We start from the raw sequence: 12,517 nt of genomic DNA on the forward strand, positions 1-12,517 counted from the left end.
ATAGAAAAGGTAAGTCTGCAGACAAAAGTCTGCAGATAATCTGCACGTGTGTATGGGGCATTACTTTATGGACTTTCACTATTTAAGTTTTTATGAAAGATTTTTATGAATATTTATGTTATCACAAGGTTCAGTGTTGGGACCCTTACTTTTTAATATATGTATAAATGATATACAGTAGGGTCTGGGATTAAAAGTACAATTTCAGTCTTTGCAGATGACACCAAGCTTTGCAGTGGAATAACTTCCTTACAGGATGTCTCCAATTTACAAGCTGACCTCAATGCACTGTTTCATTGGGCAACTATGTGGCAAATGAGGTTTAATGTTGATAAATGTAAAGTTATGCACTTGGGGGGCTAAGAATATGCATGCATCATACATACTAGGCGGAGTAGAACTGGGGGAATCCATAGTGGAGAGGGATCTGGGTGTTCTGGTAGATTATAAGCTTAATAATAGCATGCAATGCCAAGCTGTGGTTTCCAAAGCAAGCAAAGTCCTTTCTTGTATTAAGAGAGGCATGGACTCCAGAGAGAGAGATATCATTTTTCCCCTGTACAAATCATTGGTAAGACCTCATCTGGAATATGCAGTTCAGTTTTGGGCACCAGTTCTTAAAAAAGATATTGGGGAACTGGAGAAAATGCAGAGAAGGGCAACCAAACTGATAAGAGGCATGGAGGAGCAGATTAGAGGAACTGAATTTATTTTCTCTTGAGGAGAGGAGATTAAGGGGGAATATGATCAACATGTATAAATGCATAAGGGGTCCGTATAGCGAACTTGGTGTTGAGTTGTTCACTTTAAGGTCAACACAGATGACAAGGAGGCATTCTTTACGTCTAGAGGAAAACAGATTTTGTCTCCAAATACGGAAAGGTTTCTTCACAGTAAGAGCTGTGAAAATGTGGAATAGACTACCTCCAGAGGTGGTTCTGGCTAGCTCACTAGATTGCTTTAAAAAAGGCCTGGATTCTTTCCTGGGTGTACTTAATATAAGTGGGTACTAAAAATTTTTTAGGTAAAGTTGATCCAGGGAATATCCAATTGCCTCTCGGGGGATCAGAAAGGATTTTTTTCCCCTGCTGTAGCAAATTGGATCATGCTTTGCTGGGGTTTTTTCGCCTTCCTCTGGATCAACTGTGGGTATAGGATTGTGTATATGGGATTGTATGGTTGGGGTTTTCAATACTGTTTTTTTTTTTGTTTGTTTTTTTGATTGAACCAGATGTTTTTTTTCAACCTGACTAACTATGTAACTATATATTTATATTTTTCAATTGTACACGTTAAATGCGCGGCTTAGTGAGATATATATTTAGTTACAGTCAGCCTCATAGGACAGTCAGAGCAGAATGGAAACTCCTCCTACAAGCTTTACCAGTGCTTAACCGGACACTGATAGAAGTCACAAGACTGCTATATACTTCTAATGAGAAAAGGTATTTAGCCATTTATATTTACTAAAATAATTGCAATTCCATGTTCTATGTACTGTGGGAGGCTAGATTTAGTGAATACAGGGTCCTGGGTTAAGAAGCACTATAAAAGGTAACTCCACTGTCGTGGGGGGAAAAAATAGCAAATAAAGAACAAAACAATATAGTGTGTACACTTGCAACACAAATCATATTTTAATTAAATGTTATTAAAAACGGCCTTTCCTTTTCATTCTGCAGTGCTGTAATTTTCTGAAAATGCAATGCAATATAGCTACCTGGATTGTTCAGTGCACAAAATGTATACTGACCACACCCCAGAAACATCATTTCCTAATTGTGTGATTGGCTCACCAATTTTTCCAGAAGTCTGGCTAAGATACAAGTCAGATTTCTGGCATCCCCTGCAACAAAAATGTCATTTTTGGTGAGATACTCCCAATAGGAAATAAAGGGATGCAGGCCAGCAGATTTCCTCATTAATGCCCTTCCAGATACACAGCTGATTGATAATTAGGAAACCCCTCCTATTAGACTCACTTTCCCACAGAGGAATTTCTTCGGAATAACAAAATGTAGGAATTTGCAACTATTTTTTTTATAATCCTTGCAATGTACATAGATCACTCAGAGGGGAATGTTTTTTTCTCAACAAAAGCAGAATTACACTTTAAGTCCACCTTTGTGATCAGGGCCTTAAAGTCAAAATTCTGGGTTTCAAAGTCAGAAATATGAGATCAAAAGTCAGACTTCTCAGACTTCTGACTTGGATTCTCAGAATTCTGTTGTTAAAAGTCCCAAACATTGTTAGGATGGCTCTAAGCAGAGGAACTGAAAAACCCTAACAGCTCTGCTAGAATTTTCAGAAGCCTCTTTATCTCTTTCATGAGAGGAGCCCGTTTCGCAGTTTGTTCTTTAGCCACAAGATGTCACTCTTGTACCATAATAGCCATATCTCGTTGCTTGCGCTACAGACGGCTCAGTAACCATAGAGCTGTGCGCTTGGATGGATAGTCTCCCTAACACGGCTCTGACATTTCCTGTGACGTCTCCTCTTCCTTCCTGTCGGCAGGACGCCGCTCCCATCCTTGTATGCAGTGTCTCTTCCTGATATGAGCCCCTCAGATGGCTCTCTTGTACCCGGGGCCCTTGTTATGTGCGGGGAGCCCTTAGTGTCCCGTGCAGCACAGGCTGACATGCTGTCCTATGGCTGGGAGTGGCTCGGTGGAGGACGAAGCTGTCAGGCAGCACTTTATTGATTATTTCTGCTTCTTGTAGGAGTCCAGGGCCTGAGCTCTAATGGCGTGCAAGTCTAAGGTGGCCCCCAGTGTGGACTTCGATCACAGCTGCTCAGACAGCGTGGAGTACCTGACACTGAACTTTGGGCCCTTTGAAAGTGTCCACCGTTGGAGGAGATTGCTGCCCTGTGATGAGTTTGTGGGAGCCAGGTGAGTGATGGTGACAGGTCCTCATTTCACACAGCACTTAATAAGAATCCGCAAATTATACCATTATTAATTGGCACTAATTCAATGGCTGCCCATTATTTTGGGACTAGATTAAGGTCCACCTGTCAGTCCGATCAGGTCCGCCTGTCAGTCCGATCAGGTCCGCCTGTCAGTCCGATCAGGTCCGCCTGTCAGTCCGATCAGGTCCGCCTGTCAGTCCGATCAGGTCCGCCTGTCAGTTTTTCAGACCCTGCAGTCTCCTCCATGAAACAGTGGATGACACCCGCTGTCAAACTGGTCCTACCCGCAAAAGACAGACGGATGGTGGACCTATTTTCCATCCGTCTGGCGAATCGGATGGAAACAGACAGGTGGTCCATTTCCATCTGATTTCCCCATAGAGGAGAGCAGGACTGTGTCCTCTCTGCACAGTGAGCGGACACAGACCTGTCATCCTCCTGCACAGTGGGGATCAGCGAAGACGACCCGAGGATGGAGCAGGAAGAGAGCGGCACGCCAGCCGTTGATGCAGCAGGAAGAGCGAATGGCCAGCAGAGTCCAGTAAAGTTAGGGGATCCCCAGCGGCCAGTCATCCCTGCTGCTGCCTCCCTCGAGGTATTGCTGGAGCAGGCTGAGAGAGTCGGTGGCTCGACTCAGGGATGTTGGGGTTCCAGTGTCTGTGGTTTCCCGGCTTCAGAACACCCTACTGTGGGAGCCAGGTGAGTGATGGTGACAGGTCCTCATTATTTCACACAACACTTAAAAGAATCCGCAAATGATACCCTTAATATATGACACTAATTCAATGGCTGCCTATTATTTTGGTACTAGATTAAGGGTCCTTTTACACGGGCTATCTGATCAGGTCCACCTGTCAGTTTTTCAGACTCTGCAGTCTCCTCTATGAACCAGTGGATGACACCCGTCACCAATCTGATCCTGCCCACAAAAAACAGATAGTGGTCCTATTTTCCATCCATCTGGCGGATTGCATTGAAACTGCTACAGTGAAAATGCAGCTGTCCAGGTTCTGTGCTCTTCTGCATACTGACCATGAGGGGTTGCTCACTTGGCATTGCCACCATTCGCAAATTTATTTTTTTAATTGAATGCAATCCCTTCTCTGGTTGAATGAGGTAGAGAAGGGGATGGGGAGGCCTCACTCCCTATGTCATCCACTCAGAGAACACCTTGCATTCAATGAAAATAATCTAAGGTGTTCTGTGAATTGTGGCAGTGTCAAGTGAGGGCTCCTCTATGGTCAGTATGCAGAAGAGCACAGAACCTGGACAACTGTGACGATAACTGTATTAGCGCTGACATGTCTCATACCTGACTAGCGCTGTCAGGTATGAGACCTGCTTAATTACATTGGTCTAAGATGGAGCAATGTAAATAAGATTATACCTGGAGTTGACTTTCAAAGGAACCCTGTCACAAAATCATACATGTACTTATAATTGCCATGGGGACTAGAAATTCTGTCCTGGCGCCTGGGCTTTTGTCAGTGACAGGTGCTTCAGCTCAGCTGCCATTACAGGGCAGACTGCGGAAAACCACTATCATCATGGGGAATGTGATTAACAGGGATGAAGAGGCCCCGAGGATGGAGCAGGAAGAGAGCGCTGTGGCAACCTCTGAAACAGTGGGAAGAGCGAATAGCCAGCAGAGTCCAGTAAAGTTAGGGGATCCCCAGCGGCCAGTCATCCCCGCTACTGCTGCCACCCTCCCTCGAGGTATTGCTGGAACAGGCTGAAGGATTCGGCGGTCCGGCTCAGGGGTGTTGGGGTTCCAGGGTCTGTGTTTTTTCAGGATCGAAACACCCTACTCCAGTGGCATAGCTTTGCGGAAGTCAGCCACAGAAGGGAACGGAAAGAGAGCAGGCACTTAGAGCGGAGCTGCTGTTCATGCTATTCAGATAATCTGAGCAAGGGGGCCGAGGGAGGGGGAGAGCTCATTGCTGCATCCACCATCCCTCCTCTACAAAAGGTCTGCTGCGAGAGGGGAACTACCTGAGCTCCAATGTCTGGGGGGAGAATTAGGAGATGTAATGTTGGGAAAGGTTCCATCTGTGTTATTGCGCCTGCTACTGTGAAGGAAGGGGGGGGGGGAGTGTGGGCTCATCTCCCAGTTAAGATCCGATGGGGGGATCGGAGTGCCACTATCTGATTCATACCATCTGGGGGTGAGGAGATGACTGACAGGATTTTCTGTCTGATGTTCTGTGCCAAGGGGGGCAGCTCCACCTGCACATTCCCCTGGCCATGCTTGTGCACCTGAGATCTCCTCTTCTCTCTGCCATGGCATGGATCATATTATTATGGGGGTTCAGGGCTGGACCAGCTCACTGGAGTTGGAGTAGCAGGATTCCAGTATGACAGGGTCCCCCCCAAACCTGCAATCTTCAGAAGGTCCTGCGCTGAGTAAATTGGACCAGTCCGTATACCATGTCCTTGACTAGATGCATGTCTGATTTGGAGTTCTTGCAAGATGCTCCCCACTCCTAGTACAGCAATCTCCCCACTGAGCTATTGTGTTCTGACAGGGGATGCCAATCGGTAGACCTTTATCGATCATGCCCTCTTCGACAGAAGCCAGCTGTTTCGCCAGCTTCTGGCTACATAAGAGAAGAGGATTTGTCATTAAAATAAAGCTAATAGAAGTCAGTGGGAGTGCACCTAAAATCTTTATGCAGATTTGTAACTAGACATGTGTTTATGAATTTCTGTAAATCTAAAAATGCTTTTTCTATTCTTTGTTTCACAGGCGCAGTAAACACACTGTTGTAGCTTACAAAGATGCTATATATGTCTTTGGTGGTGATAACGGGTAGGTTAAAATAAAGTAAACATGTAAATAAAAGTAATTTGTAATTTATGACCCATCCCCATGCAGTATTTTCACCCCGGTATTGCTTTTTTGCAGCCGGCTAATGTTTTTTTTTTTTTTTTTTTAAAGCGTTCAGAGCGGTTCATGAGCCGCTGGAACGCTTTTTCGCTCGGGCTTACAGTTTCCACCGAATCGCCCGACTGGTCACAGAGGCGATAAAAGGCTAAATCGTCTTAGATCACCTCTATGGGCTTGGAGGGCTGGAGCGATGCCATGATGTCACTTCTGATCCAGGGTGGAAGTAAACAGGTTTTTTTTATAATTTTTTGCTTTTAAAGATAAAGAAGAGATTTGGGGTCTTTTTAACCCCAGATCTCTACATAAAGAGGACGGTCGTCCTTCTTTCTATTACAAATGATGAAAAAGTAAAAGACCCCCAATCCCTTCAATGCTCACGCTTAAAAGTCATGCGCGCATATTTAAACTATGTTCGCACCACACATGTGAAGTATCGCCGCAAACGTTAGAGCGGGAGAGCAATAATTGTAGCGCTAGACCTTCTCTGTAGGTAAACGGGTAACCTGTAAAGGCATGTAAAGCATCACCTATGGAGATTTTTAAGTACCCTCTCCATTTGTCCTCTTTACAATTTATCATTGAAAGTGAAAGAAAATCCCAAACTTTGGGTTATTCACAGAAAAGTAATAGAGGGAACATCTTCCAATGGGAGCAATAGTTCTGGTGACCTGGGGGTCCCTAAGAAATTCCCTTAATTTTCAGGGATTTCATCTCACTTCATGTTTGGCTATGGAACAAGAAGTAAAGGTAAATCCCCCCAATGGGACACAGGTGGTGATAAAAATTCTGGCAGGGGTTATAACACTCCCTTGCCCTATCCAAAATGAAAAAAGTTTTTTGTTTTTAGTTCTACTTTTAAAAAGCCCTTCATGACTTCTGTAGCTGCATGCACTGTGGAGCAATTATTCCCAAAACTTCACAGCCGAAGCACTGAAGTAATTCAAATAATTCATTCCCCAGCTCAAATGTGACAGTTTTTGATCTGGCGCCAGAAAAATCTATGGCTATGTTTGTTATTTAACTACTCAGAGGTATAATTGCTGCTAATTAACTGCAAATGTGGCAACAGGGTAAAAAGGGAAAAATCTGCGCCAAAATCCTCTTTATATTTAGTGCTCTAAAAATTATATATCACCCAAATTATTGTGACTATGATGAGTGAAATATGTTAAATATTACTATTAAATCCTCATTATATCTCTAATATACAAAATTATTGTTTAAAAATATTTGTGCAAATATGTGCAAAAAGACTGTGTAAACCATCAGTAATTCATATATGTGACAAACTTTAAACAATTCATATACGTGAAAAATTCAATCAACATAAAATTCATAAATATTGAAAATTAAAACCTTGGTGGTTAAAAAAAAAGTCCCAAGAAAAGTCCAATAAAGTGCAAAGAAATAAGTATCTGTATCAGCAGATGTTCAACAAAAGGTGTTCGCCAAGAAACACCCTGTGTGCTGCTTCCACCAATCACCCCAATCTGACTCACCAGATGGAGTGGCTGGTAAGATTATAAACCAGCTATTAGGCCGTTTTCTATAGAGTATATCCAGTATGCAGGTTCGTAATCCACTTTAAAGCGGAGTTCCAGCCTCAAAATCCACTTTGGGCCATCCGCTTGCTCAGTGTCACCTAAAAAATAAATGGATAGTCCCGATTTTTCCGTCACTTTCTGCTTGCATTGATTCCTGGGAGCTGAACGTCATCGCTCCCAGGAATCAATGCGCCTGCACCGGCCCCGCTCATCAGTCCCGGGGCAGGCACGTCATTCCCTGCTAAACAGCTTCTGGACATGACGCGCCTGCCTCGGAAGTGACGAGCGGGGCCGGTGCAGGGCATTGTGGGACTGAAGAGGACGCCGAAGAGGACACGCTGGCTTCAGCTGCCCACACCTGAGAGGGCAGCGCTGGACAAGACATTTTCAAGGTAAGTATTTCTTCTAAAAGGTAAGTGCAACCTGGGACAGTTCAGAGGCTATCCAAATGTACTAGCCCTGACTGTCCCGGCGGTATTTTTATTGAAAAATTGTTTCCGAGACCGGAACTCCGCTTTAAATGGTCATCCTCAAACAGGCAATCTCATATATCAGGCAGGAATGTGTCATGTATTAGGAGGAAAGATGAATCCACATAGCGTGATTCCATAAAACCTATAGACTTTTATTCAATAAAGGTTTAACTTACATTCAACAAATGTCATCCTGACACTAAGGGTTCCAGTTTGATTTAAAATGTATTAAAAACGATCTGTTCAACACACTCCTTTGTGTGGGGATCGTTCGTCTCTGGCTGCTGTACTCCAAGCTGCGAGACGAATCGGACCTGCACAGTGCGTTCAACATCCCTGTCCCGCCCTACTAGTTTCCTCATGTGACGTCCTCACAGAGCCTTGAGGACTCCGTGAGAACGTCACATGATATGAATTACTGATGGTTTACACAGTCTTTTTGCACAAATATTTTTAAACAATATTTTTGTATATTGGAGATATGATGAGGATTTAATAGTAATATTTTTAGCATATTTCACTTATGCTAGTCACAATAATTTGAGTGATATATCATTTTTCGAGCACTAAATATAAAGAGGATTTTTCCGCTTATTTTTCCCATTTCTCCCCAGCTCAGCTCACTCTGCCCCTCCTCCCATTATTGATTGGATTGTTTTCTAAACTCTAACACAGAGCAGGTGGTATATGAATGGGAGCAGGGCAAGCTGGGCTGCTGAGAGATTGACCTGAAGGAGCTGCAGTGCTTTCTGCTGTAAATGTTGAGGATGCATTTCTCCACAGTGCATAGCCTGGTCCAAGTTGAATTCCATGGTAGAAGCTACATTTTCTCTCTTGTTCATTGACGGACACAGCTCCTGATTCTCCTGAACCATTGGGTTATACTGCCCCCTACAGGAGTAGGACACTAGGCAGGAAAAAGCTTGACTACACCTATGGGTAGTCCCAGGAGATATACACCCACTTTCCACTATAGGCTTTATGCCTAGTCAGGCGTAAGGACCTAGCTCCTTGCTGAGATGTCTGGTCCTGGAAATGTTTTCTTTTTCAATGGAATTTCTTCCTCTTTTTATTTTCTTTCTGTGATCTACAATCAAGTGCCGGACTGGGCGAAGAACTGGATAATCTAGATTCATTGGGTCCCTCCAGTCTGGCCAATGAGCGTGTGCAGACCTGCAGCTCTGCGCTAGTTCGGCTGCAACATAGCCCCACTGGACGGCGGCTGGCCTACAAGTTAAATGCCTCGCGAGGATGTATATGATCTGGCGTCGGCCTGAGCCCTGAGAGAGGGGTGAGAGTACTCTTCTTCCGCAGGCTACCAAGGGCAAGGAGCCCAGTCAGATGTGAGCCATTCTCCTCGACTCATAAGAGGCCTTTTCGTCTCTCAGGGTCTCAAGACAAGGGATCAAAAGTCAGGGCCTCCACCAGAGGTTCCAAGAGGACCTGGTCTGGCAAGCCACGAGCGGGCTCTTCCAGACCTGTGGACAAGGCTGCCTCTGCATGCAGGGGCGCCCTCACCCGGGGGACGTCTTCACTGGTTTCCGGATCCATGGACCTCCCTGGTACAGGACAAGTGGGTCCACAAAGTTTTTCGGTCAGGCTACAAGATCGAGTTCAGTTTTATCCTCCGGAAAGGTTCTTCCCTTCCAACCTGCACTTCTCTTTGGGGCAGTGTAGGACTTGTTACTTCAAGGGCGATTGTTCCAACTTCAGAAAGTTTTCAGGGGCTTTTACTCAAACCTCTTTACAGTCCCCGGGAAGGAAGGCAAGGTACGTCCAATTCTGGACCTCAAGGTGCTGAACTGCTTTGTGTGAGTACACAAGTTCTGCATGGAGTTTATTCACACGGTAGTGGCGTTCCTACCTCAGGGGGATTTCTTCTCGCTTCTATCGACATGAAGGATGCCTACCTGCACAATATGTGCCTGTCACCAGCGCTTCCTCCGTTTTGCCGTGGTGGGGAGTATTATCAGTTTGTGGTGTTAACTTTGGTTTCGCCTCTGCTTCTCGGGTTTTCATACGAGTGTTGGCCCCGCTGCTGGCTTTGTTTGAGTCAGCGGGGGATCGCGGTACTGGGGTACCTGGACGATCTTCTGCGAGCGGAGTCTTCTGATTGCTCTGATGGCCATCTGGAGATTACTCTATGAACTCTGAGGGAGTAAGGTTGGATTCTGAACCTTCAGAAGTCTGCTTTTGTTCTGTCCACAAAAACTGGACTATCTGGGTCTGACTCGGGACTCAACCTCAACCGGAGTGTTTCTTCCTCTAGAAAAACTCCAGACTTTGCAGGAGGCAATTTAGCTTCTGTTGTTCAGTAGATGGTCATCCCTCCGGGCTTGCACACGGGTGCTGGGCCTGATGGTGTCCACCCTCGAGGTGGTCTGTTTACACCGTTCCACACAAGATCTCTGCTAAAGAGATTTTGGTAAAATGGGACAGGATCCACAGTCTCTAGAGGTGGCTTCATTCTCCAGCACTTGACAGGGAAAATCCTTTCTCCACCTGTACTAGACGGCTGTCGCCATGGATGCCAGCCTGTCCGAGTGGGAAGGCGTCATCAGCACAGACCTCCTCAGGGGGTCTGTACTCCAGACCAGAGTGCAGACTGCCGATTAATGTACTGAAACTCAGAGCGATCAGACTTTACCTGGCTCATTGGACATTTCGTCTTCAGGGGTGTACGGTACAAATTCATTCGGACAATGCCACGGCCGTGGATTAGATCAATCACCAAGGGGGCACAAGAAGTGTCCATGCAGCTCGGTAAGTAGCTGGCATTCTTAGGTGGGCTGACCGATTTGTTCCAGCCTCTCAAACTTCTGCCATGACTCCTGTGCAGGATCCAGGCAGAAGGGATTCCAGTCTTTCTAGTGGCTCCAGACTGGCCTCACTGGTCTTGGTACGCCAATCTGGTACGGCTGGTTGCCGATGCTCCTTGGAGACTTCCTCTCGGGGAGGATCTGCAGTTCCAAGGACCAATCTTCCATCCTTCTTTACAGTTGCTGGCTTTGACGGCTTGGTTGTTAAACACCAGGTGCTTAAGGATGGAGGTTTGTCTGAGTCAGTAATTCCTACACTGTTAAAAGCTAGGAAGTCTACTTCTAGGAAGATCTACCATTGTACGTAGAAGACGTACATTGCGTGGTGTGAGTCTCTCGGTATTCATCCTCGCTCCTTCTCGGTGGATCTTATCTTAACCTTCTTTTAACAGGGGTTGAACAGTAATTGGCCTTGAGTACCATCAAGGGCCATATATTGTTTTTTGGCTGTAATTTTCCAACAACCTTTGGCCACACACTCCCTGGTGCATACCTTTTCTTCAGGGTCTCCGACATTTGGTTCCTTCAGTGCGGGCTCCGTTGCCGCCCTGTAATCGTAATGCTCTACAGAAGCCTCCCTTGAAAATATTCGGCAGGTTTTCCTGCTTTGCTGCCCCAGAAGGTGGCCTTCTTTGGTGGCTATCACCTCTGCGCGATAACTGGTGGCGTTATCCTGTCCACCTTATGGTGATTCCCAAGGGTAAGGTGGTGTTTTGCCTGTGTCCATCATTACTTCCTAAGGTGGTCTCTGACTGTCATTTGAATGAAGATATTGTGTGGCCTCCCCTGTGTCCCAGGCCTAAACATCCGAAGGAAATTGCCTTGGATGTGGTTCGGGCAATTAGGGTGTACCTGACGGTTACGGAGTCTTTTAGGAAGTCACTCTTTGTGCTCACGGACGGATTTTACAAAGGGTTGTCCGCTACTATTACGACCATTTCCAGATGGATCAGACGGTGGTTCAGGCCTATTGCATCAAAGGGTCAGGTTCCTCCTTTCCCTGTCAAGGCGCACTCTACTAGGGCGCTTAGCGTCTTCTGGGCTTTCCGTCATCCAGCGTCAGTGACACAGATTTGCAAGGCGGCCACCTGGTACGCAGTTTTTTTGTAACGTGAATGTGTTTGCATCTGCGGATGCTTCTTTTGGCCGCAAGGTTTTGTTGGCTGCTGTTTAGAGGACCTGATCCTCTTTGAGGGTTTATTGTTTGTTTTTTTCAGGTGAGCTCCAGTTGATTATGGTTGAGTTCCATGTTACCTAGTTGGCTATGGTTAGCCTTGGGAATTTTTTTCTGCTGTTTCCCACCCCTCATGTTTGACACTGCTTTGGGATGTCCCAATGGTTGGGAAGAATCAGTAGCTGTTTCCTTCAACGAACGAAAGAGAAAATGGGATTTTTGACTTACCATAAAATCAATTTCTTTGATATTCATTGACGGACTCAGCTCCCACCCCTCTGTGGAGTTTGCTTTCTTCTTACACTGCTTGTAACAAAACTGAGTGCCTATAGCTGAGAGTGGGTGTATACCTCCTGGGACTGCCCATAGACGTAGTCAAGCTTTTTCCTGCCTAGTGTCCTACTCCTCTAGGGGGGGCAATATAACCCAATGGTTAAGAAGAATCAGGAGCTGTGTTTGTCAATGAACATCAGAGAAATTGATTTTACGGAAAGTCAAAAATCCTATTTTTTTAGACAAATATGTATTTAGCTCTGACACATTATGCAGTTATTTACAGAGAACACAGAACTATTCCTTGACCATGAAGGGAGCAAACACTAGGGCCAGTTTTTAGGGACAAAGCAAGTAGCTTTATTTGTATGCTTTTGGATTGTTGCAGGAAATTGGAACACGTGTAGGAACCTAATGCAAATGAACGGGGAATCTGA

The 12,517-nt window shown here is 45.4% G+C and overlaps 1 protein-coding gene across 3 annotated transcripts in view; it reads left to right on the plus strand.

Moving 5' to 3' along the window:
• Positions 1-2,485: 2,485 nt before the first annotated feature.
• Positions 2,486-12,517, plus strand: part of LZTR1 (leucine zipper like post translational regulator 1) — a 63,859-nt gene continuing 53,827 nt past the window's right edge. For 2 of the 3 annotated variants that reach the window (XM_082273327.1, XM_082273329.1), the window contains exons 1-2: positions 2,486-2,890; positions 5,657-5,719. In XM_082273327.1, coding sequence (XP_082129453.1) covers positions 2,742-2,890; positions 5,657-5,719 — 212 coding nt within the window. In that variant the 5' untranslated portion in view covers positions 2,486-2,741. The remainder of the gene's footprint in view (positions 2,891-5,656; positions 5,720-12,517) is intronic. The other variant, XM_082273328.1, reaches the window with a different exon arrangement.

Source organism: Pelophylax lessonae, assembly GCF_965119305.1.
Source record: "Pelophylax lessonae genome assembly, chromosome: 1".
Lineage (NCBI taxonomy): Eukaryota > Metazoa > Chordata > Amphibia > Anura > Ranidae > Pelophylax > Pelophylax lessonae.